Raw genomic sequence first — 26,670 nt, 5'->3', positions numbered from 1 at the left:
TTTTCCATTCTCCTGTATTCAGAGTTAAAGAAAAACTTGACAAAGTTACATTTGAACATCCTGAATGGCCAGGGGTGGACTCAGTTGGAATGTATCATCTTGGTGTATTTAACTGAGTCTTAATAAAGCTTCCATTATCTAAAAAATTGAACATCCTGAATAAACTTAGTCACTTTTTCAAGAATGCTATTCAGAACACGGCCTAAAATTTTAACAAGACTAGGCGATTCACCTGGGAGCAACATAAGAATGTCGATTGAGCGTTCTTGATTGCAGGCAAATCGTTGAGAATTAACAAAAAGAGAAATTGTGTGATTGAGAACACAAACTTGACAACTGAATTTCAGTAAAACCAAGTAAGATCCTGGAGACTGAACCCCCTCCAATTTGTCAATAAGACAGTATTTACAATCCAATTACAAAATCCCAAATGTGGAGAGGAAATTGTAACCAAAACGACAAAAAAACGTTTAAATTTCAGTAGCTACTAGTTAAGGAGGAGATAAATCTACTGATGGTCCTGACTAAAATCAACTCTACTATATGCTCTGATACCTTCTGACTCTTCTACCAGTTGCTTTCTCTGCTAGAACAACCAGTAACTATTCTAGTACTTTTGTCTTGGGTAAGGGTGTTTATATGCTAACTGTATAATCTGTTCAGTCAATCGTTTATCAAGGGGCCATAGCATTGTCTTCTGTGCTTTTCCCTAGTGCAAGTTTGAGAAATGTGAGAGAATGGAATTCACAGTGCCGCCATAACGGATACATTCAAGAAATGTAGCATAGAATTACCTTTGCTGTGGAGGTGAAATCGATCCCACATGCTTTCAACAGGTTCCTCCATTTATCCTGGATCAGGAGACATCATGAGAATAATATTTGACTAGCACCATCTAACAATGAAGTTATTTTGCGTGCAATATATCACAAAGCAACAAAGCATTAGACCTTCAGATGGACAGAAGTTCGAATGGATGTGGAGAAAAAATCTCTCTTCAATTCTGTCCATCGTCCAACCCCATGCTTGGAAACACCTTGTACCAAATTTTTTACTTCTTTGATTGTCCAGTGATCATTATTTTTTCTTAGACGACATCTTTTGTCTCTAGTGGTTCCAAAGCATAGTTGTTGCTGTGAAGGGAAAAAAATAATTATAGAAGATATTGTCCATTGATGGATAATAGCATATCGAAAATCTGAACTTAAAGAGGGTACAATATAAAGCATTGAACTTCAGCAATGGAACTCTGTGAACAAAGTACATGTCTATGCCTAAAAAATATAACTTTTTCATAGAATTATAGCACAGGAAGCACTGACTTTCCTCTCTAAAGGAATGTGTCCACTTTCTTACCAATGGAAAAGCCCGTCTCGTGCGAGCACCTCGTGATGGAAATGTCTGTCTCTTGCGAGCACCTCGTGGGCCACGTTTACAACCGTCCTTTGGTATGAAATCTAAAGCAATCAATATGTTTCAATAAGTTCATGACTAATTGTATACTGATTTATATTAGTGGAGAGACCTCATTATTCATACCTATAAGATTTAGTATGGGATATGTAGGTGTTTGGACTGTTATGGAGCCTTCCGCTGCGGGTGAACAAGATTGACCTGCTAATAGAGTTCTACAGATGTGATGAGCATGTTAAAAGACTGAAAATAGACAATAGTTCCTAAACATTTTACCTGCTAACCATTTGTCCAGGTCTGCTTCATCTTGGGGCCCTTGTAACAAATGGTGGATGTCATCCTCATGTGCTGGTTGAAATATATCCTCCATCTGCAATGAAGAAATTAAACAAGGTACTGAAACTTATTTTTTATATGTATATCTGAGATGTGTACACAAAATCAAATGGATGTATCAAATAATGGTGCATAAAAAATGCAATAAAGCAAAGAAAAAAATGGTTCATCCCAGGGCTCAGGCAAAGTGTGCTTCAAATACCACCAAATACCTGATAACTTACTTCTTGATCACCCTAATAAGACATAGATTGTGTAATTTCAATTTTAGAGGTGGGGTTGTGACTGTGAACCCCTTTAACCTTTGTGAAATCATTGTCATGATTAATATTTGTGATGAACAATTGGCTTCCTACAACCTTGCTCGGTTAATCCCAAAGAAGGAAGGAATTGAGGGGATGAATTCCACACCACACATCCAAATCCTTCTCAATCCTCTTGTGGGAGGAATTAACCGAACAAGGCCCTAGTCTAGTTTAAGCATCTCCCCTATCTATAAAGCATATAGTACACATAAGGCGGTAACAAGTACATCCATGAAAAATGCATTTTTGGAAGATGCTCCTACTTTTTTTAAATAATGAATTAAAAAAATTCCAGCGTCTACATTCAAGCGGATGTAGATAGCCTTTAAAATCACAAAGGGGGACAAGAAGTACAAAACAAATGACAAGAAGTATTGAAGAGGCTCCTACTTCTTTTAGATAATGAATTAAAAAAAATTCCGGCATCTATATTCAAGCGGATGTACATAGCCTTCAAGATTACAAAGGGGGACAAGAAGTACAAAACAGATGACAGGAAATACTCCATAGGAAGATGCTCTTATGGAGTAGCATAGTGAAGGATTCAGCCTTCAAAATCACAAAGGGCGACACATGTACTGTACTAAGTAATCAGTGCAATACTGTAACTACATCATCATCATCATCATATACACACGAAATATTTCCAGTTCATTCTTGAAAGACTACCCATTTCAACAAACCAACAAATTGCTTCAACATCTGAGCAGAACATAGATATATATGTTCCAATTGCTTCTTTCACTAAAAAAACACACAAACATTTGTACTACAGAGATATCAAGACAAAAACTTTTTGCAACATCCACCACAGCGTTTTACTGCCAAGAAAACAAAACAAGATCAAGCGAAGCAGAAAAAGGGGGCTCTTGCCTGGCTTAGATCATCGTCAGAAAGAAAGCTCCCGTCTAGAAGATCTGGCAAGAAGATCGTCGACGCCGCCGGACTCCTCCTGACGCCGCCGCCGCCACCGTCCGCCGGAAAGATCGCCGGCGCCGCCGCCTCCAGCTCCATCGCTTCCCACTCCGGCTCTCCCTCCTCCAAACCCTTCCTCCATCCACAAGCCGCCGCTACCGCCTTCTCCATGGCCCAGCTGATGCAGAGCTCCCCTGCACTGCGAAAGAAAAGAAAAAGAAAGCTGAACTGAATAAAAACGCAGCTTTTTTTTTTTCACCGGGATAACAAGAACAGCCCACATTCATCATTCCGAAGCAGAAAAACCCAAATCTTCTCCACCTCTCTCCACGAGTAGAAACGAGATGAGCAAAACCAGGTAGAAACCATAAAAGAAAGAAAGCAGGAAGAAAGAAACACAACAATCACCTCACCTCACCTCACTGGAGCGATCCTTCACCGCGCGCGCGCCCCGCCTGTGCGATTGGCCGCGCAGATCGCCGAGGAGACCGGAAGAGCGGAGAGCGGCGGCGGCGGAGGGGATGGGGAGGCGCGGCGGAGGGAGGGAGGCGAAGAAGACGAGAGAGAAAGAGAGAGAGCGTGTTTACGCGAGCAAATGACGTTTTATAGTTTTAAGGGAGGGAGGAAGGAAGGACGGAGGTTCGGACATCCGGACACCACAGTCCACAACACCCCCCGGATCTTCTCCATCAGGCCATTTTAAATCCAAGACACTAAACATATGTTTAGTTTTCAAGAAATTAGTACTTCCTCCGGTTTCATTTTAATTGACGCTTTGGACAATGACACGCTCTATAAGATATACCTTTAGCCTTATTTTTTTATTATAATATATACAATAAATAAATGCATGTTTACTTTTATTACAGTGTTTTAAAAGACAAATCTATATATGTTTTTCTATTTTTTTAAACTAAATATTTTTAAAGTTATTGATGGTCAAAGTTATAAAAATTTAACCTCAATCTTGTCCAAAATGTCAATTAATATAGAACTAGAGGGAGTACTAGACACTACTCTTCCAATGCAAACACCACTATTCCATACTTAAATTTAATGCTACGTATCTCACATGATGTTTTGGATGTTGTGTAGAAACCATGTCTCATACAAGACACGGTTTCCTTCTCTTTCCTCATTTATTCACTTGCCACATTATTTTTCATCCTAGGTGGCAGCTTATTTAATGCTATGGACATTATCCAAGTCATTGGGTTGGGAATGGCCTCATCAACTGGAACAAGGCATTGTTTAGGGGCCGGCTAAGGAGTGATCGATCCCCATCCACCCCTATACACTCCTCTCCCCCCTTCCTTCTCCCTTTCTTCTCTTACTACTACACCATAATTTTTTTAAAAAATAAAAAAAACAAAGTTGAAAAAAATTATGTATAGAAATACTATATATAAAAAAAATTTAAATTCAAATTTAAATTTGAAACGGGTATATAAACTTTTGACTTATAAACTTTGGTCTATAAACTAATATTTGAATTCAAATTCAAATTTGAATCGGGTATGTAAACTTTTAACTTATAAACTTTGAGTCTATAAACTTTAGATGTATAGAAATACTATATATAAAAAATATTTGAATTCAAATTCAAAATTGAATCGGATATAATTCAAATTCAAATTAGAATCGGGTATGTAAACTTTTGACTTATAAACTTTGGGTCTATAAACTTTAAGTGTATAAACTTTAGATGTATGGAAATACTATATATAAAAAATATTTGAATTCAAATTCAAATTTGAATCGGATATAATTCAAATTCAAATTAGAATTGGGTATGTAAACTTTTGACTTATAAACTTTGGGTCTATAAACTTTAGGTGTATAAACTTTAGATGTATAGAAATACTATATATAAAAAATATTTGAATTCAAATTCAAATTTGAACCGGATATAATTCAAATTCAAATTTGAATCGGGTATATAAACTTTTGACTTATAAACTTTAGGTCTATAAACTTTAGATGTATAGAAATACTATATATAAAAATATTTGAATTCAAATTCAAATTTAAATCGGATATATAAACTTTTGATTTATAAACTTCAGGTCTCTAAACTTTAGATGTGTAAACTTGAGGTGTACAAACTTTAAGTACATAAATTTACTAAAATAGAAAAAGTAATGTGGTGCCAAAAAAGGAAACCAGGTGGAGGGAGAGGGGATCTGAATCTGATCGCTAGGGGCGATCAATCGCCGCTTAGCAATCTCGCATTGTTTAGGCCTTGTCTAGTTTCCATTTTTTTTTTACCAAAAACTTCACATCGAATCTTTGAACACATGCATGGAACATTAAATATAGATAAAATGAAAAACTAATTGCACAGTTTGCATGGAAATCGCGAAACGAATCTTTTGAGCCTAATTAATCCATGATTAGCCATAAATGCTACAATAACCCACATGTGCTAATGACGGGTTAATTAGGCTTAATAAATTCATCTCATGGTTTCCAGGCGAGTTATGAAATTAGTTTTTTCATTCGTGTCCGAAAACCCTTCCGACATCCTGTCAAACATTTAATGTGACACCTAAAAATTTTCTTTTCGCAAACTAAACGCCAAATAATGGTGGTACATGTAGCCAAACGTCAAATCATTATAAACTTCATCGTTTATTATTCTCTTATTCTCCCTTCAAATTAGGAGTACAACCTTTTGATTTTTCGTTAACACATTTCCTAAATCGCTAAACGGTAATTTTTCAAAAGAATTTTATCACAATAGTTCTTTTAAAAATTAAAACAAACTATTATTTAAATATATAATAATTAATACTAGATTAATTATGCACTAATGATTTGTATCATTTTACGTGTCAAAAAAACTAAACTCTAACTGCAACTATCGAATGCAACCTTGAGGATTGCCGGTATGTTACTGTCGTTTGTTTAAACATAGAGTAAAATTTAAATAACTATAATTTTGTTGACTAAACTATCAATTTGTTGTAATATTAGGAAAAAAATTTAAATTGCTACAATAGCATCATTCGATTATTATAAAGTTACAGTTGTGTTCGATCCATAAACCGACTTCACATGTCATACAGATTATTCATGCCTGGGGAGGAACAAGAAGCCACATCACTGTGCCACGTCATCACCTGCATTATAAGGGCACTCACAGTGCAAGCTCCGGCATAGGGGTCCCAGCCCAACAAATTGAACAAAGACATCCATTCCTACAATGCTAGTAACCTATTTTGTGTAGCCTAATTGAATGGAGGTGCTGTGAAGGATACAAAGCCCATGACGCGGGTGACCCAGGCAAATAGGGCACATGAGAGCGGAAGGGAAAAAATTCCTCACCTATCCTTCCAGCGCTTCGTCTCGCCCTCCATTCCATCGCCCCTTCGCTTCCTCCCACTCCGCCGGACCCACCGCTCCTCCTCCCCGTCCGCCGCGGCACTCTGCTCTGGCCGCCGCTCATCCGATCCACTCGACTCTCCCATCCACCCCGTGGACTTGGTGGTGGCAGCATATGTGGTGGTCGATGCGGGAGGAGCCTGGCCCCCGTGCGGACTTGACGACGGCAGACTCGAGAGTGGCGAGGAAGGTGGGAGTGGACGGCGCGACGCCGACGGGCGGCCGGCGGTGGGAGCGGATGGCGCGACGCCGACAGGCGGCAGCGAGGGGGTAGGGGGGGAGGGTGGGGTGGCGGTAGCGGACGACTTCTCCTCCTCCACCTCCACCTCACGCGTACCTCGCCTCGCCACACCTCCTTTCTCATGCTGCGTCTCATGTGGCGGCGGAGGAGGGGAAAAACTCGAGCGGAGGGGAGGGGAGGGGATGTCGCTGGGGTGGCTGCGGAGGAAGTGGAGGGCGATTTGGGGTTTTCTCCAGGCGGATTCGGCGCAAGGGCATGGGGCGGTGTTGATGCGAAAAACACACACCAAATTTGGTCATCAACAGGCGGCGAAGCAACGGTGCCCACAGCGCAGGCGCGATGCGGTTTCGGTGCCGCGCGTGGACTCACCGAGACGAGGTTTTGTGCTTCCCTGCATGAGGACGAGTTGCTCTGATGGGACGTGGCTAGCACCGACACGCGGGTGTTTTTCCGACGTGGCGCAGCGAAGGAACTCGCCACGTCCTCGCACTATGAACGGCCTAACAACGCGCCACATTGGAAGACATGACCTGCCGTTGAGCACGGAAGACATCACGCTTGACCTCTTCAGCGTCGGCTCTATATTTAGAGGGTTCTAGGCGAACTTTGTAATATAGGCCCTAAAGACTAAATATACTTTAATATGTAATTTTATAAATCATATATCATCGAAAATAATGCAAATAAACATTATAAACACCTAAAATTACAATATAAATTAATCAACGAGAACAAAATAAAATCCTAACCTAATTTTCAGACTAAATATATGCAAATGAGAAGATGAGAAGATTACAAGACCTCACTCTAATCCTGGCCACGGTAAAATAAGATGTGGTCGCGTGAGAGTCACACGTGAGGATAGGCAACGATATCTTGCTAGCTGGGTTGGTGGTGATGGGCCCCGTACTGGCTTGGATCTTAAGCGGTCGTACAACTCGCCTAGTCCCGTAAGACGGCCCTGGACCTCTTGCCTGCTATTTCTTTGATTCAATGCCTCCACCGCTTCAAACTGAAACACAGTCGATGTCCGTATACTGTCCAAAGCGAAAACATTGTTTTGCACCTACTAAAAAATGCCTCGTTGGCAGTAATATATAGCACAAACTGTAATTCACTCTAGATAGCATCATCATGGGATGTAAATAGATGCATTACATTTACTACTTCGTATAGATGTATTTACTACATCACAAGGACATATTTAAAACCCTGCTTATATAAACTTAGGGTGGTTTCCATGAAAAATAAAATAATGTTTTAGTTAGTAGATATTACCATTGTGCCCTTGTTGTATTCCGTTGAACAATGACGATTTCTTTAGGTACTCCCTTCATTTCATATTATAAGTCATTTAGAATTTTTCCCTAGTTAAACATTTTCAAATTTGATTAAGTTTAAAAAAAGTATAGTAATATATATTTTCAAACAAATAAATGTATTATCAAAATATATTCAATGTTATGCTTTATGTTGCTAGTTTTTTTTCTATAAATCTGATCAAACTTAAAAATATTTGACGAAGATAAAAAATCAAAACGATTTATAATATGAAACATGGGGCGTAATAATTTTCTTACCCCTGTTTTGAAGCCATTTTGCTTCTTTTTCAAAGTGAAGCACTCCGATTGACCAGCTAGATCCGTTGGTAGTCCAAAGGTTTTCCGGCTAGCTCTATAAAAATAATAATAGTCTAGTCGGTCTAAATTCGAAACCTCACGATTTCTAATTATTCAAGGCCGACGTAGCCAAATCCAATGGCCTTGGCCTCCTCATTTGACGATGCTGCGGTGGTGGTGGTACGAGACGCCTTGATTTAATTAAGAACCACAAACTATACTGTCCGATTCATGGCTTCAACTGGCACTGATACTAGGTTTAGATCAGGAATTAAATCAAAATAAACCGACAGTGATACTGTACGTCATCGGTTCACATTCAAGCCGAGAATGATGGGTGGGCACTGGGCAGGATAAGATTTTCTACGGCAGTGTACATTCCTTAGAAATCAAATAAACTATTTGAAGACTCGAACGCATTGACGGATCTTTAGGCTGTGTTTGAGGGAGAGGGGATTGAGAAGATTGGAAAGATACGCAAAAACAAGGTGAGCCATTAGCGCATGATTAATTGAGTATTAACTATTTTAAATTTCAAAAATGGACTAATATGATTTTTAAAGCAACTTTCATAAAGAAATTTTTTGCAAAAAATACACCGTTTATTAGTTTGGGAAGCGTGCGCGCGGAAAACGAGTGACAATCTCCCCAGCCTCTCCCCAATCTTTTTGAAAGAACGCAGCCTTAGTACCCAGAACATAGTAAATTGATACACATACCAATGTCGTACCATAAAAATATCGATTATATATAGTCCCTCCGTTTCACAATGTAAGTCATTCTAGCATTTACCATATTCATATTGATGTTAATGAATCTAGACATATATATCTATCTAGATTCATTAACAATAATATGAATGTGGGAAATGCTAGAATGGCTTACATTGTGAAACAGAGGAAGTATATATATATATACCTGTAACAGGAGTATAAGTTGTCATACGTTTAATTTGTTGAAAGTCATCGGGGTCGTCCACCGTCCACCCCAAAGCTTTGTACCTGTCCATTGGAGACGTCATAGGCCTCTGTCCGGCGGTTTTTGTAGCTGCCAAGTTTTTTCCAATCTCCATCGACCTGCCAAAGTTTTTCCAATCTTTCATCGATTTCTTGCTTTGGCCATTTTGGGAAAGCCCAGCTGGGCAGGCTGCATGATGCAAAAGTATATGCAACCGGCAGGAAATTGACTGGAACGGGGGCAGAAGTTCTCAGGAAGCTCTCAGACATGATCTTGTGTGGCTTGACAAGCTTGTGCCTAGCTAGCTAGCTCTATGTTTCATGTGTGATAGCTGAGTATTAAACATCCCCGGCCGGGTTTACGAGACGCTAAAACTTCTTCTCTCCCGAGGATATGTTTAAGAGAAGGATAATTTTACCATCCTGACAGAGGTACCATATTTTCTAGTGTAAAATTTGATACCTCTAGGTACTAAGTATCTTAAGGTACCGTAAAATAATTTTAGTGTAAAATTTAAGTATCTCAAGGTACTTTCTCAGAAACTATAAAATTCCTCTTGAGAGAAAGGAAAGTAGTATAAGATTTAGAATATATATGAGTTATTAGTGTATGATTAATTAAGTGTTAATTATTTTTAAATTTAAAAAATAAATCAATATAATATTTTAAAGCAATATTCTTATAGAAAACTTAAGAAAATCACACCGTTTAACAGTTTCGAAAACAAACATACGTAAAACATATCGCTTCACGCACGCTGAGTAAGTATTTTACCCGCAGATATACCTAGTATATAAATACATGGTGAGTAAAAGTTTTACTCCTATGTCATACTGGGACGCTCTATTGGTAAAAGATTTTCTAGATTGTTCGACTTTGACAATCCATAAGAACTTTGCCAGATGTGTAATTAAGAATTTCGACACATAGTGTAGTAGTGATATCACATACGACGTGCTGTGGCGATGCGATGTAGCGCGACAGCACGCGTCAAGGCGAAGCAGAGGAGGCTACCATGGCGGCATGGGGTGCATACACGGAGGTGGCGAGGCAGAAGGCCGTGGGCCGTGGTCGCAAGGTGGCTGCTCCCCCTCCCAACTTTCCCCTAGTGAGCTCGTTGCGGCGAAACCTAGGGCAAGATCCGACACCGCCGTGGTCAGATCCGGTGCCCCCACGAGCAAATCTGGTGCCCCCACGCACGATGGATCTGGTTGGGGTCGAGCGGCAACACAATACTACCTGGAAACCGACGAGGTGTGGGGTTGGCGGAGGCGACGGCATTAGGAAGCCGACGCAGGTAATGGCAAGGGTCTCCCATGTGGCTAATGGTAGCAAGTGGTCGGCATGGACAACAACAATGCCGATGAGGTAAGCTACGGCTTGGCTGGTGGCACGGCAGATGGCGGCAGCCAACTGCAAGGTGGTCGACGGCAACAGTCATGGGTGCGTTGGCTGGTCGCTCTACTAGTGGCCATCTTCCCCGACGGCGGGCCTACACATAGTGGAGTGGTGGGCATCGACGGAGCAGGGGTGCAAAGGCGAGGAGTGGATTGCTGGATCTGATTCCCCAAGGTTGGATGCGGCGTCTCTCTTTTAAGATGACCGCGACGGCGGGATGATGGAGAGCAGTGGTGCTAGATAACGGCGAGGCTCACGTGCTCATTGCTTATGCTGCATGTGGGGAGAGGAGATGGCGTCGTGCCACATTTCATTGGAACTTGGCAGCATATGGAGGACTGGTTCTCCTCCCCGATGGCCGACTGTGTTGCGGCTCTAGTACGGTTACTGCATACTGAAGGTGGTTCGGACGATGGAGGCTGAAGGCAATGACGAGGAAGCAATGACATTGCAAGGGCAAGAAGTTTTCGGCAAAAGCCTAGCCCAAAGGGTACCACAATAGCAATGCTTTTGGGTGCCGTAACCTTCTTGGGGACGCTATCGTGGCTTTCTTCCCTCGCTGGTGGATCCTTCAGGTAAAAACCATGCCCCGTTTACTTGGGACAGACGGCAGCGGCGTCCTCGTTATGATCTTCATGGAGGCATCGTTTGAAGGTCCATTTCCTTTAAATATTTCTCCAGACGACCGTCCTCTTTGCGGTGGTGCTTATGACTTTCACAAGATGACCACGTTGGCGGGTGTGTCTGAGGGAAAACGGATCCATCTCTTTCTCGCCCTCTTCCTCTTCAACCCAAGGGCGGACACAGGATAAAAAACGACTGGGGGCATGCATCTAAACTCATACAACAAGTTTGAAAGCCACGAAACTTACATCATTGCAGCTTATAAGAACTTTGAGATATCACATTATCTTAAATAGTAAATATAGATATATCTTCCAAATAATACTATTGCCTGTAAAGACGAAATAACTTAGCACAAGTCATATAAATATAGATAGGAAATAAGGTTTAAAACATACCTAACATCCTTTTCACAGCAATACATCATCTTATGGAAACGATCAATGATCACATCATTAGTAATTGTGTCCAACATATCATTTTCTACAAAGCAAATGAGGCTATGGCTTAGATACTTGTCTCCCATCTTGTTGCGTAGAGCATTCTTCACAATCTTTCTAGCCGAGAAACACTTCTCCACAGTTGCAGTGGCAATAGGAAATGCTCATGATGATTATCTTTTATGCTGTCGCTAAACAAATAGCAACATAAACAGTAGGCTTTGTCATCCTTTTCACTATACTCTAGTTAATTAGCATACTTATCAAACCTTATAGATTGAACCACTTCTTATTCTCAATCAATTCACAAGGATACTGAAAATACCATTGATATGGTCCTCATACTAAATACTTTCTCCTTATGTCTTCATGTTGATTGGAATGATAATCCGCTACTCTCTTCCTTTAACCTGGATCACGAGGAAGCTTGTCCAAATCAATTGGTTGAGGCACCGCAGAATTTTCTCCCAATATTGGTCTAGATGCATTTGCACTAGAACTCTCTCCAATGGTATTCATATCAGCTGGATTTCTAATAAAAAATTGTTCATTTTATCCCCTACTAGATCAAGATAAGGCTGATTAGATAAAGCATATAGGAGGGAGTTCCAGGATTCATCCACTATTTACTGCACAAGAGGGAGGAGAGAAAGATATGACTGCATAGTATGCATACCGAGGGAGGGAGAGAGCAGTGCCTGACCTGACATGACTGCTTTACGGGACGGAGTGTGCCGCTGACGATGATGGGCGATCGAGAAGGTGAAAGGATGGGGCGAGAAGAAGGGGAACGGATGTTCGACGAAACACGTGCGTGACACTTAGGGGGAGTGGGGTCCTTCTTTCCAATTGAACTGGGGGCCCATGATTTTTTATTAGGGATATACTTAAGGAGTTTAATTTTTGAGTGGGGTCCTGTGCCCCCCCCCCACCCCCCATTGCTTGTATGCTAAATCCGTCCCTGCTCCAACCCAAAGGCATGGATGGAGTAGAGAGTGGTTGGGATATTGTGCTTTCCTTTTGTTGCTCTACTCTTCTGTTTTAGACATGTGGTGTGGCTTGTTTTTTACCCAACTTGTTTACCTTTTTAATCGCAAAAAAACAGACTTAACCTTTTTAAGTTTTCCAAATCTCGAACTAATCGGACTAAACTTGTTTCCAGCTTCTTTTTGTTTCCATTTTAGGAAACTAATACTTCTTAACGTTTCGAGAGAGAGAGAGAAGGTCCTCCCTATGCATATCTGGACTATATATATGCATGCATGCATGCTTGTGAGATAATGCCCTTAATTAAGCTTATGGTTGGATATAACTCAAGATCAATCATTTTCATTAAGAATAGATCTGAAGTTCTGAACATATATTTTCGATTGCCATATGCCTACTTCTGAAAGGGAATGGTTACGTTTGTATAAATTTTGCAGCACCTTAATTACAAAAAAAATACTGCGGCCAGCTAGTCAACATACTGTCAATATTAGAGAACCAATGACTCCAGCAGGACTGCCATGGTTTACCTAGGAGTCAAGAGAACACATGAAGATAATTAATGTTGTTTGAGCCCAATAATTTGACTATCATTACAAAATTACAAAGATGGAGAGAGGAAACTGATAGCCAAAATGACCAAAAAACAAAGGGTAAAGGCGGAGGATCAGAGGAACTATATACTGCCCTCCTGATGGTCAACTACTAGATTCTACTACTCATCACACTCTAGTAGTTCTTTCGTCTTGGGTAAGGATGTTTACTTGCCAAATGCTTGATCTCTTCAACCAATTCCATATCAAGGGACAGTATCATTGTTTTTTGTACTTTTACCTGGTACAAGTTAAAGAAATGTGTGAGAATGAAGTATGTAGTCCTCAAGAATAGGTTCTACAAATGTAGTGCATGCACAGCTACCTTTCTTTTGGAGGTGAACTTGATTCCACAAGCTTTCAACAAATTTCTCCATTTATCCTAGATAACGGAACTTCATGAGACTAATGTCTTACAATACCATCTAACAAGTAACAATGCATGTATTTTTGGTGGAATATATCATAAATAAGCAAGGCATTATACCTTCAGATGAACAGCAGTTCGAATAGACGTTGAGAAGAAGTCTCTCTTCAACTTAGTCCATGATCCAACCCCATGCTTAGAAACACCTTTTACTAATTCAGTTATTTCTTTGAATGTCCAATGTTCATTGTTTTTTCTAAGATGATGTCTTCTAATTGTAGTGGTTCCAAACCGAAGTGGTTTCTGTGAAGATAACAAAAATTGTTACAAGAATCTCCATTAATATATATAGATATAACAGATTGAAAATCTAAATACTTAACTGAAAGATAGCATAATGGAAAATATAAGACTATGCAAATAGAGCTCGTTGTGAGCTAAATAAAATGTTATATCTAAAAGAGATAAGTTCATATTACTGCTCTCAACTATTGGGTTTGTAAAGAAATAGCCCTTGGCTCCTATAAGCCCTAACTGTATCAAAACTGAATAAAGTACCCCCTTGATCCACGTGTAATATAACCTAGTTATAATGATATAAAAAAATCCAAACAGTACTTGTACAACACTTAGTTAGTAGCTGATGTAAAAGGTAGATAAATGTATGTAAAAGAATATGTATATTTGAATTAAGAATATCATGAAAACCATTATTAAAACTGAGTTTATTACAGTTAGCTAGTTTTGATAGTTGAGGGGGTGTAGAATATTCATTTTGATAGTTCATGTATATATTTTTACACAAAGACGATAGTTGAGGGTGTAATATCGACTTGTACCTATCTAAAATAGAAAAAAAATTAAGATTATTACATATGAAACATTTTTTTAGAGAGAAGGCCAGAGGCCCGGCTTTTACTTGAAAGCCAAAATATGAAACATTGACAATATTATAATTAGTTTAATCTATTTAGATAGTTTGTAACTAAAAGAATATAGGAATGGAATTTCTTACTTACCAACGAAAATGGTTTTCTCTTGCGGCCACATCGCCGGCCACATCTACTACCATACTTAGGTATGAAATCTGAAGCATAAGTATGTCTAGATAAGTTAGTGAATAAATATACTAATTTGTATTAGCAAATACCTCATTAATTATTCATACCTAGAAGATTTAGTATGGGATTTGGAGGTGTTTGGATTGTCACGGTCTCCTTTGTAGCAAGCAAATAAGATTCACCTACCAGAAGAGTTTCATGAGCATGGCTGATTGTCATGTAAAGATTGAAAACAGACAACACTTACTAAATTTTGTACCTGCCAAACATTTGTAGATGTCTGTTTCATCTCTTGGCCCTTGTAATAATTGTTGAATTTCGCCTTCGCAGGCTAGATATAACATATCATCCATCTACAATGAAGAAAACAAAATATTAATGTAAAATTGTATATTTATTTGTTCGAGAGTATATAATCAAATGGAAGCATCAAAATAGTATAGTCCACAATAGATGCAATAAAGAAAAACAAAATTGGTTGATCCCAGACAAACTGTGCTTTAAAAACTACCAATGAAAATAGTATTTTGCATATCTTAGATGGCATAAAGTATTCCAATAAAAATCATAACTTTAAGAAAGCACGAACATGATGTTTGAATTAAAATACTTACCACACATATACATGACGTCCTAACAAATTATGAGATCATCAATAAGTAACATGTGTCAATTTAGCTGTGGTACTCCGCACAATAATATACAAGTTCATGTAGCAGAACAAACATATTGCACGATTGCATAAGTTTACATCTATCTCTCCCAAGTTCATGTACCACTAGTACAATCTATTACTTAATCAATTTTCAAGCTGACACATCATGATGTGATTTGTGCGACTAGGGACTCATGGCCCCATGAACAGCCCAGCAACCTAATAATAAGCCACTGATATAAGGTAGTAAGGAGAAATATGGTCAGGGCTGGTCCTGGGGTTTTGGGGCCCCAGGGCAAAAACTTATATGGAGGCCCCTACATATATACATAAACTAATTTATATATTTATATAGTCTGATAAACACATACCATTTAATATTCGATGTGACAAAATTATCTATATATAACATTTTAAAACTCCAATGAAAAATAAATAGCAGTAGCGAGCAGAGAAGTCGACCGGCGGACGATTGACACGAGCGTGGTTACTGGCGAGTCGCGATTTGCCAACTTGCTGTTTTCGTTTGCGAGATGCCGAGAAGTCACCAAGAGCGCAGGAGCAACGAGCGGCGTGACGTGATTGAGGCGGCACGACGTGAGTGGCGTGATGTGATCAAGGCAAAGCGACGGGAGTCAAATGAAGATTGCTTCAGCTTCACTAAAACAGGCCTAACGATAGACTAAAATTCATTTTCTATATTAGGCTATTCAGCTATCTAACTTAATATAGATCCATGGCACGTGTACTAGAATTATACAATACGTAGTATATATACTGTATGTGCATAGGGGGCCCTTAGATTTTGGGGGCCTCGGGCGGCCGCATGGCCTGACCCCCTAGGGCCGGCCCTGAATATGGTTGGATAACGCTAATTTAAATCGCTCGGGCAAAATAAGAACAACACCTACAATCAACACCCTCCCTTTTTCCCATTAGCAAAAACTTGTTTCAAATACAGTATCAGGAAGCACACTTATTAGGAAACTTCATAGCTACCCCAGTTCAGGGGAGGAGCCATCCCCGGCCACCGGCGAAAACTCCATTTAATTTTTACGTTGTTAAATGAATTGACATGAAATTTATGTAGCAAATACTTATTATATTAAAGTTTTTTCGGGCTCAAAAATCTTTCTACCTCCCTACTGTCCCAGTTCAACGTTGGTAATTAAGCAGAATCGGGCACCCGGCCGGCAGCATGTAAATAGCCCGATAGGCAACCTTCGATACTATTGCCAGCAGATTTTTACTGCATATACTGTTTGGCAATTGCGTTGATTTTTTTCATTAAATCTTAAACATGTTTAATCATGACAAACCATATACTACCATTTGCTTCAGTTTGGTAGTCTAAATTAATCTAGTTTTGTTTCACCCTTACTTAAAATTTTTGTTCTGCGCTTGCCACCAATTTCAGTCCGAAAGTGCATCTCGCTGAAGTCTCAGGTAACCTCCATCTCCATGTTCTACTACTGCAGTAAAAATACAGACAAAAAAAAAATCATCAAAGGAGAGAGCGATGGCCTCTTGCCTGGCTGCTGCTACCGCCGCCGTCCGCCGCCGCCGCCGCCCACTCCGGCTCTCCCACCACACCCCACCTCCACCCAGAAGCCGGCTGCTCCTCCATAGCTGCCGGCAAGAACAACGCCGCCGCCGCCGCCGCGGTGCGAAGAGCTAGCAGCTCCGGCCGGTCCCTGCAAAAATGCAGAAAAAAAGAAAGAAAGAAAAAAGAGAACAAAATCTTTACACACACCCGGATGGATAACAACGGCGACATCCATCCATCCATCAACAAGAAAGCCACAAGAACAAACCGAATCTTTGTTCAGGTTTCCACAAGTGGAAACCACAAGCCAAAGCGAAAGCAACCATAAACAGAAACAAAAAAAAGAAGAAAAAAAAAGAAAAAACAAGTCACCCCGATTGATTGATCCCCTTCAATATTCCTCACTCTGAGTCGCAGTGCGCGAGAGAGCGATCGGCTGCTGCGGGCGGATCGACGAGGACGAGCGGAGAGAGAGGCCGGCCAATGGAGCTATAGCTTCGCCGCGCGGGGTGAGGACGGACGCAGCGTTTACGCGAGCATGCGGTAGATATAAGTAAGCGCGAGAGGACGGACGCCACGGCTCCCGCGAGCCGGATTTAATAATCCGCGCGACGTCCAGACTTTTGACGTGATACTGCAGCAGAATTTATCACCTGGTTCAATCCACAAAGTATGTTTGACGTGGTTTCCAACGTTATACTTTGACTATTAATTTTTTTACTAGTAATATGCCTATGCTAAACGCTACGGGGTAATTCTGTTTGTCTTTAATAACATTTAAAATTTCATGTTAGCAATTTTTTTCTGTTAGCATAACGGCGTGAATATAAACTCAAATAACAGTATGATATGATATAGATATCTTAATAATAGTTTCACCATGTAACTTAGAAAATGTTTAGAGACATAGTGTAATTTGCAACACATATACCTTTGCTGAACTCAATGTAGTAGCTCTGAATCCTATTTATTGACGAAAGAAGGAATCATCAACACGAAAGTACTGCAATTTTAAACAGACCGAAAAATAAAATCCCAAAGTATTATAATTCATATCTGTATTAAATCACCCCAACTGCATGGTAAACAGGAACCTCATCTGAAAAGCCGGCAGTCTAAACAGGATGCCCATTTTAAAAACTCTAAAAACTTCACATTCCATAGTAATTTCTCTAAAATTTACATTAGAGAAATTAGGTGATCCCATCAATTCAGGGAAGGAGTTTGTGTGATTGCGAAAAACCTACTGGGTGCAACGACGTAGTCTGAAACGATGGCGAGGCAGCGCTCTCAACAGCTGAGTCTCGAGCAATCTTACACTGGAGCACGTCGACCCTGTTGCCTGTCCAATGCTAATTCTACTCAAAGCAAAGAAATATCACATATATTATGTACCCTCAGCAAAATAAATGGCAAGTAGAGGGCTTGCTCTTTATAAGTGGTCACCACCTTAAAAACGCAAAATGCTTAGTGGCAGTACCTATCTATTAACCTATCGACGCAACTGGAGAGTCGATGAGACAGCTTCAGCTCCCCAATTAACCTATACATTGTATATGAGAGACAAGTAAAGGAATCAGTATATATATCAAGCAACTTTCATAACATTAGATCCCATGTCACAAGCAAGTTTTTATTTTAAATTTTCCACCTCTCTCTGCGGTTTGCTTGTGCTTAGTGGTTATGGCAGCAGGAATGATTTGTTACCAAAATGTATGTAGGTCCGAAATAACTTGGTCCAAAAACATATATTCAAGCCCAGCTTTCAGTAAAATAAAAAAAATATTTCGTATAGAAAAATACGAAAGTACTTGAGGGTACAATAACACATTCAGTTCATCCAAAATACACTCTGCTTGGCCAATGTTACTGGTCATACAAAAATTATACATATAAATATGTGATCATAGACCGAACGAACCTCTATTTGTCAAAAGTAATTCCAATTTGGAAGGGGATTGAGCGATGCTTACCTGGCTAGCAGCATGGGGGTGAGGAGGACCGGCAGACACCAACGGCAGATCTGGTGGCGATGCAAGTGCGCTACTTTTGTTTCAGCACTCCGTAGACCGCAATTCAATATTTTCAGGAACTGGAAAAATACTCAGCAGTCTCAAATGCAAAAGAGATAGTTCACATATTCCTGAGACCAATGTGGTAATTTGTAGTTTGTGCAATTTTATGAAAATCACTTGCATAGACAACTGTCTGTTTTATGAAAATCACTTGCATATTCCTGAGATAGTTCACATTTTCTGCTTTGCACCTCAACTCTCTGTTTCTCCTTTGATCTCTTTAAACTACATTCTCCTAGGATGTAAATGCAACTACTTGTACTCTTGCTCTGTAAAATGGCAATTAGCAATCTATCATGCTATGTATCGTGCAGTAATCTGAAATCTAGATTATGAATTGATTGAAGGAGATGTGTGCCTTTGAGTTCGAGATTTGGGGATATTGGTGAGAGGAAGGCAGATGACGATCTGTCAGCGAGCAAGATGTCCTACTTATTAAATGGAATCCGCAAATTCAGTATATTTGTTATTTTCTGAATGAAGAACAAGTGTCAGCAAAGTCATTTTCCAAACAGCCCTACACTAAATACTCTTTCATTTGCACGTGAAACCAACCTCTATGGCACTGAAGCATGCTATAGTGTGGGAGAGGAAAATAAATCAAGTTTTTATTTTCAGTTTTCAGTCTCTCTCTGTCAGTTTGGAACAAATTGGAAGTATCAAGCATAAACATGTATATGAGCAATTAGATTGTGACCTCACCAAAGCTGCTATGTTGTCAGAAACCATAGATATATAGAAAATAGTGCTGATTCATAAAGCATGACTTCAGCACTATAGGTTTCAATAGAGGCTTCCTTTATATCACGGAATAAATCAATTGGTAGAGTAAAAACATTTGTCTTTTAAGGAGTAAAAATATTGGTAAACTGCTTTTACCTTCAATTCAGGTCATGAACCGAGGACATGGACTGGAAACAGCAGGATATGCACACAGGAGGTTTCCAATCAGCGGGGTCACGCACAACGGTCATTGAAAAGAATCTGCTAAGACATCTATTTTCAGTTTTTTACTCAGAGGGTAGAGAATAATAGTCTACAAAATGTCTGCTATTGCGATTAATCTTAGATAGCTAAGCACAAACATGAATAATAAAGAAAAAAACACCAACTTCTTTGGATTGGTAAGCACAAATGGCAGATAAGAATACACGATAAATATGGTTGACATCATTGAAGGAAGGGTATGATCAGGTTTTAATTTTTCACAAAATTGTATCACCATATGCAATCTGTAAATTCAGTATATTTACATAATTTACCCTTACATCTATGGCACTGATGTATGCTATAGTGGGAGAGAGGAATATAAATCAAGTTTTTGTTTTCAATTATCCGTCTCTCTCAGTCACTTTGGATCAAATTTGCATCAATAGACACATGACACCGTTATTCACAATCACATCCATTGACTTTGCAATTTTGCATTATTCAACTGTAAAATAGCAAACCAAATCTATGCAATGGTTGAAGGAAAAGGATCTATATGCAACGGTTGAAGGAAAGATGCTTACCTTGTTCACGTGCGGGATCGATGGCCTGCGGATGCGAGGGGTCCAGGTGGCCGGTGGCGGCGTGATGGTGGAGCGGTGGCTCGCCGGATCGACGATGACCTGATGGCGCCGCAGTGGAGAGGGATCCGCTGCAGTGGAGATCGATCCGGTGAATCCGCAGCGGATCGACGACGAACCCGCGGTGGGCGATTGGTGGGAAGCACGATGGCCGGTGGCAAGCGGTGGAAGAGCGCCTGGGATTCACCGGGACGTCGATGTGGTGACGGCACAGGGCAATGTGGCGGTGGCGGTGGCGGCGGCGGCGACTGGTTGAGGCGGGGAGAGAGAGCGTGAATGAGGGGGAGCGGGGAGGGCGCAACCGAGGGGAGAGGGGTGCGGTGTGGTCGTGCGGAAGGGAGACGGGAGGTGGGAGAGGAGCCGATCGTGAGCGTTGGATTTCACAGAGATGATCTGAACCGTTGAGTGTAGGGATGGCAATTTCCCCCGCGGGGCCGGGTCCCCTGCGGGGACCCGCCCCTACGGGGGCGGGGGCGGGGCCGATTTTCGACCCGCGGGTGCGTCGGGGACGGGGCCCCGCATTTGGGCGGGGAGGGGACGGGGGACTGATTTCACCCGCGGGTGACCCGCGGGGCCCCGGGGAGTACATATAGACCTCAAAATATAGATCAAAGAAAGCCCAAAAAGCCCAGCCCACTAAAAAAATCCTTAACCCTAGCAGCACTGCAGCACATCCCTCAGTCTCTCTCCTCCCCACATCCATTCCCCTCCCCTCCCGTCATCCACTCATCCCGTGTGGCTGTGGCGTGAGCCGCGTGACCTCGGCGGCGGCGCGCGCTCGTGGGCGGCTCGCCGGCTCGCCTCTGGATCTCGCCCTCTCGGCGTCGCCGGCGCCTGCCAGCCGCCAGGCCACCATCTCCTCTCCCCTCCTTTCCAGTCTCCCCTCCGGCGTCCGGCAGCTCGAGCTCGTCCTCTTCCTCGGGAGTTAGCGGCGGCGGCACACAGGGCAGCGCCGCGGCGGGCCGGCGGCGGCGCACAGGCGTGGCGGGGAGGCGACACCGGCAGCAAGGGCGCGGCCGGCGGCGCACAGGGCGGCGGCGGCGGCGCACAGGGCGCGGCCGGCGGCGAGGTTGCAGCACATCACAAAGAGTGAGAGGTATTGCTCCATCTCCAATACTCCAAATGTGCCTTGTGATTTGTGAATGAAATTATGAAACAGAAGATTGTGATCTATTTCAGTGTATATTTCAGTGTATATTTGGTAGATTTGGTAGTACATAGCACATAGCAGCAGATTGTGATCTATTATTGAATTATGTTATTTGTGGACAGAATGTCGAACCCTGCTGCCACCGTTGAGTCACAAGTTGCATTGACACCATCTTCCACTCCCACTCCAACCAATGCTCCAAGCGTCGAAATAAATGATTCACAAGGTACAGAAGTAGAACATGATAATAAGAGACTGAAATCTGCAGCATGGCAAGATTTTGTTAAGAAGAAAATAAATGGTGCGTGGAAAGCTGAATGCAAATGGTGTCACAACAAGCTTGGAGCTGAAAGTAGAAATGGGACTAAACATTTGTTAGACCATATTAAAACTTGCAAGTCTAGGCAGGCTAGAAAAGGTCTAACACAATCCAATTTGAAGATGGGAATAGATGCAGAAGGGAGGGTTACCGTAGGGAAATATGTCTTTGATCAAGAGGTTGCTAGGAAAGAACTTGCACTGATGATATGCCTCCATGAGTACCCACTTTCTATTGTAGACCATGTTGGTTTTCGTAGGTTTTGTGGTGCATTGCAACCTTTGTTCAAGGTTATGACCAGAAACACAATTAGGAAGGATATTATTGACTTGTTTGGGGTTAACAAGATTTCTATCAGTAATTATTTTCACAAGCTTCAGAGCCGTGTGGCCATTACTACTGATTTATGGACAGCAACTCATCAAAAGAAAGGATATATGGCAATCACCGCTCACTTCATCGATGATGAATGGAAATTGAAGAGTTTTCTTTTGAGGTATATTGAATATGTGCTGCACATTATGCTATATCATGCTTCTTACATTTGTTTAACTCTATACTAATGTTCTCTTGTGGTGTTTTATGTTTTGTAGGTTTATTTATGTACCAGCACCTCATACCGCTGATCTTATAAGTGAAATTATTTATGAGGTTCTTGCTGATTGGAACTTGGAGAGTAGGCTGTCTACTATCACACTTGACAACTGCAGCACCAATGACAAGTTAATGGAGAACCTATTGGGGACAATGCTAGATAAGTTGCCTGCTGATACTCTTATGTTAAATGGTTCATTGCTGCATATGCGTTGTTGTGCACATATTTTGAATTTGATTGTGAAAGATGGAATGACTATCCTAGATAAAATCATTGAGAAGGTTCGTGAGAGTGTTTCATTTTGGACAGCAACACCAAAGAGACATGAGAAATTTGAAAAACAGGCCCAACAAATAAATGTTAAGTATGAGAAAGTAATTGCCCTTGATTGCAAAACTAGATGGAATTCTACTTATCTCATGCTTAGCACTGCAGTTTTGTATCAAGATGTCTTTACAAAACTTGGAACTCGTGAAAAAATGTATACTCCTTATTGTCCATCAAATGATGATTGGAAGTTTGCTAGGGAGCTTTGTGATAGATTGAAGATTTTTTATGATGCAACAGAGGCTTTTTCTGGTAGTAAGTATTGTACTGCAAATCTTTTCTTTCCTAAGGCTTGTGGTATTTATTTGGCTATGAGAAAATGGTCAACTAGTGCTAATCCAAACATTATAACAATGACTAAATTGATGTCAGCCAAATATGAGAAGTATTGGAAGGATGTGCATGGTATTTTGGCTATTGCTAGTGTTTTGGATCCTAGATATAAACTTCATATGTTGAATGCTATGTTTATACAAATCTATGGAGAAGAGGTGGCACTAAGAAAAGTTAATGCTGTGAAAGAAGACTTGAATAAGTTAGTGCTACAATACCAAAATCATGTTGAGGAGGGTGTTGGAACTTCAGATGGAGTTAGTGCTTCTTCAAGTGTTGCCCCTCCAGGGGGATTTGATTTGGTGGATGATATATTTGATCAGTATATGTCTGGACAAACTGTTGCCTCTTCCTCACAGATTCGCACTGAGTTAGATTTGTATTTGGAAGAGAAACCGTTGCCTAGGACACAAGATTTTGATATTATCAATTGGTGGAAGTTTGGGGGCATTAGGTACCCAACTTTGAGACAGATTGCCCGGGACATTTTGGCAATCCCTATTACAACAGTAGCATCTGAATCAGCATTTAGTACTGGTGGGAGGGTGATAACTCCAAATCGTAATCAGCTTAAACCTGATCTTGTGGAGGCACTTATGTGTGTGCAAGCATGGGGTCGTGCTGATATGTTAGGTAATTTCATTTTTGCTTTTGTATCGTTCAAGTTTAATTTGTCCTTTCATGTTTCTTCCATTTCATCTAATTGCAAATCACATTATATGTTGATAGCTGAAATTGCTAACAAGACCAATGCATTGAACACGGTACTTGACGATGAATCAGAATCGGTATGTCCTACACTCCCACTTTATTGTTTTTATTACTATAACATACAATGCTTAGTTGCTTCCTCTAATTTTGATTTCAGGAAGCATCTACTGTCACTGAAGCTTGAGGTGGAGATTTCATAAGTGAAGGATGGGCTAGAAAGCCTGCAATTGCAAACTATCTACCTATATATTTTATTATGTTGGCAATGTAATAGTATATTAAGACTTCTATATTTCTGTGAGACTGAATTTGCTTGCTGTGTGTGATGTGTTGAACAATTCAACTGTTGAACTTTGAAGGCTTGATTCGCTTGAACAGTTGAACTCATGTGTGTTAGTGTGTAACTGTGTGAAATTATGGATATCATCAATGTGTTCTTGCTGAATTTTTATGATGAAATTGAAGTATTCATGCTATTTTTGATGTTGTGTTAATTATGTACAATATTTCTTTTTGATGAAATGATGATTGTGTTGTATTTTTTGAGCTGATTGGATGGAGATGCTACCCAATGCGGGGCCCCGGTCGGGTTGCGGGGCCCCGCAGGGGTCGGGGGCGGGGGATGTTTTCAACCCGCATCACTGGTCGGGGCCGGGGGCGGGGGGTGAAGTCGGGGGTCGGGGTCGGGGGCGTTCCAGCCCAACCCGGCCCCGCCCCGCCCCGCTGCCATCCCTAGTTGAGTGATGAATGTAAGAGTGTAGGAGTGAAAGATGAGTAAAAGGTGTTGGCGAATTATATGGTAGATAAGAGAGTGTCTATTTAGCTTCTCATGATTACTTTGACCGGTGTCTATTCAGTTTCTCATGATTTTGGAATCTTAAATCTACTTTTTAATGGCTTAGGCTGAGTTTTAAAGAGCAGTTAGGTGGGCTACTCTATCGTTTTTCGTGAGTGTGTTTTCTAAATTTACTTAAAATTTCTTTTAGAAGTCAAATAAATATATTTTTTCAAGTTTATAATAGTTCATCAATGGTGTGCTAAGGGCAGTCCCAACCCATAGTGTCCATAAGCAGTGTCTATAGTGCCATGTTAATAAGACATCACAATAGAAACTACACTCCACAACCCATGTTTTCTTAAAGTGGGCCATTAATAAATACATCATCTCTCTTCTCTACCAATCATATTTATTCTTCATCTATTATGAAGACACTATTCTCTCCCAATGCAAAAACTTGATAGTGTCTAGTGCATAGGTTCTCGTGTTGAAGCTGTGTCTTGCATAAGACCCAGTTTCTTCCACTCTTCACTCTCTCTCTCTTAATTAATATAGTGTCACATAAGTTAAAAGTCTTACATGGCAATGTAGTTAATATCATAGACACCATCCCAGGTGGAGGGTTGGGACTGCCCTAATGACTCATCTCATCTTGTCTCGTTTTCCGTACCAAAAATAACTCAATCCTCACCTTTATTCTAAACTCAGCCTTAGACTCAAGTGCGATGCAACAGCCAAAAAAACTGAATTAGATGGAGAGATCCTTCGACAAATTTTTAGCACACCTTTTTTAGTTTTTATAATGTGCTATCAATAATTAATATTATTATGTAATAATTATTTTAAGAGTAAATTTCACAAAACTACAGGTATTTTGATCAAATTATCACAAAACTACAGATTTAAGGAGTTGTATCGTAAAACTACACATTTAGCATCAAATTTATCACAAAACTGCAGATTTTAGGTTAAGTATCATAAAAATACATATTTAATATTGAACTTATCACAAAACTACAACTTTTGGAGTTTAAATCCCTAGCACCATTGTTACGGTGGAGCAATAAACATTATTACTTTATGATTAAATTGGTTCTAAACCGTAGTTTTATGATAATTTAGTTACTAAACGTGTAGTTTTGTAACACTTCATCTTAAATGGGTAGTTTTGTGACAAATTTGGTGCTAAATGTGTAGTTTTGTGATACAACTCCTTAAATCTGTAGTTTTGTGATAGTTTGATCATAGTATCTGTAGTTTTATGAAATTTACTCTTATTTTAAATATGAAACTAATAGTATCACACATGCATAACATACAGTAACGGATGCGCTAAAATACATCTTGGGACAATATATAATTAAAACATGCTACTCACATAGTAATATTTTTGCTGCAAGTTATATTATCCTCAAATACATAATAGTAAAAATTTTACTAGTAGACACAATAGAGATATCAACCTCAAATACTTTCGCAGTGGAAATTTTATTATTTTGAGCTACGTTTTAGTTGTACCACACTCTAGGTGTGGTACGTATAATATGTCTAGTATTACTAATTTAATTTATTAAAAGATTAAAAATATTAACTTTTCCAAATAATGCATCTACTACTTCGTATAGGCACACATGAATATATTTACAACCATAGATTCAGATACTGGCGCTTCCATGAGGATTAGTAGTTAATTAGACATCAAACACCAGCTGCTATATATATAGCGGGTTTGTCAAAATCATATATATTCCATCCGTTTCAATTTGTATTCAAAAGGTTTGTTAAAAACTTATCCTTCTCGCTTCTCGCTTCTCAACTAATGCATTTTTAAAAGTATTTTCCTTTTTACCTTTAATTATACCAATACATTTATACTAATATGTTCATCATATCAAATTTTAATGTTTGTTTTAGAAAAAGAAAAAGTACGAATTACCCCAAACCTTTTCCTTTTAAAAAATAATTATGAT

The 26,670-nt window shown here is 40.2% G+C and overlaps 2 protein-coding genes and 1 non-coding gene across 6 annotated transcripts; 1 reads left to right on the top strand and 2 right to left on the bottom strand.

The window, feature by feature from the left end:
• Nucleotides 1-341: 341 nt before the first annotated feature.
• LOC4348738 (uncharacterized) lies at nt 342-3,535 on the bottom strand. Of its 3 annotated transcripts, none has more exons than XM_015758353.3 (8): nt 3,383-3,535; nt 2,928-3,168; nt 1,690-1,783; nt 1,540-1,614; nt 1,357-1,457; nt 951-1,133; nt 795-851; nt 342-709 (listed from the first exon to the last, which is right to left on the bottom strand). In XM_015758353.3, the coding sequence occupies exons 2-8, from the start codon at nt 3,138-3,140 to the stop codon at nt 608-610; spliced, it is 825 nt and encodes a 274-aa protein (XP_015613839.1). In that variant the 5' UTR covers nt 3,141-3,168; nt 3,383-3,535; the 3' UTR covers nt 342-607. The 3 variants fall into 3 exon arrangements, with proteins under 3 accessions (XP_015613839.1, XP_066160700.1, XP_015613837.1); XM_066304603.1 differs by having other exon boundaries at nt 3,388-3,535; XM_015758351.3 differs by having other exon boundaries at nt 1,540-1,617; nt 3,388-3,530.
• Nucleotides 3,536-13,087: 9,552 nt separating this feature from the next.
• LOC9268141 (uncharacterized) lies at nt 13,088-17,364 on the bottom strand. 2 transcript variants are annotated; one of them, XM_015758348.3, is made up of 7 exons: nt 16,827-17,364; nt 14,900-14,993; nt 14,748-14,822; nt 14,599-14,666; nt 13,700-13,882; nt 13,538-13,594; nt 13,088-13,453 (listed from the first exon to the last, which is right to left on the bottom strand). In XM_015758348.3, the coding sequence occupies exons 1-7, from the start codon at nt 17,082-17,084 to the stop codon at nt 13,349-13,351; spliced, it is 840 nt and encodes a 279-aa protein (XP_015613834.1). In that variant the 5' UTR covers nt 17,085-17,364; the 3' UTR covers nt 13,088-13,348. The 2 variants fall into 2 exon arrangements, with proteins under 2 accessions (XP_015613834.1, XP_066160679.1); XM_066304582.1 differs by lacking the exon at nt 13,538-13,594 and having other exon boundaries at nt 16,827-17,356.
• A 6,006-nt stretch (nt 17,365-23,370) lies between these two features.
• LOC112936624 (uncharacterized) lies at nt 23,371-24,354 on the top strand. Its single transcript, XR_010736880.1, has 3 exons — nt 23,371-23,844; nt 23,941-23,999; nt 24,080-24,354. It is a non-coding gene; the product is annotated as an uncharacterized protein (transcript).
• Nucleotides 24,355-26,670: the final 2,316 nt, after the last annotated feature.

The sequence above is a fragment of the Oryza sativa genome, chromosome 10 (assembly GCF_034140825.1).
Source record: "Oryza sativa Japonica Group chromosome 10, ASM3414082v1".
Classification (NCBI taxonomy): Eukaryota; Viridiplantae; Streptophyta; class Magnoliopsida; order Poales; family Poaceae; genus Oryza; species Oryza sativa.
The sequence above is the reverse complement of the archived record's forward strand: the minus strand, read 5'-3'. Positions and strand labels throughout refer to the sequence as shown.

Bases quoted from the DNA above. Each gene is read 5' to 3' on its own strand.
- LOC4348738 (XM_015758351.3), bottom strand. From the start codon at position 3,140: ATGGAGAAGGCGGTAGCGGCGGCTTGTGGATGGAGGAAGGGTTTGGAG. The intron at 1,458-1,539 runs GTATGAATAATG...TGATTGCTTTAG, and splicing joins TCCCATACTAAATCTTATAG to ATTTCATACCAAAGGACGGT. The intron at 852-950 runs GTCTAATGCTTT...CTCCTGATCCAG, and splicing joins GAACTTCTGTCCATCTGAAG to GATAAATGGAGGAACCTGTT.
- LOC9268141 (XM_015758348.3), bottom strand. From the start codon at position 17,084: ATGGATGGATGGATGTCGCCGTTGTTATCCATCCGGGTGTGTGTAAAG. The intron at 14,994-16,826 runs GCAAGAGGCCAT...TCTTCATTGTAG, and splicing joins GCGGCGGTAGCAGCAGCCAG to ATGGATGATATGTTATATCT. The intron at 14,667-14,747 runs GTATGAATAATT...CTTATGCTTCAG, and splicing joins TCCCATACTAAATCTTCTAG to ATTTCATACCTAAGTATGGT.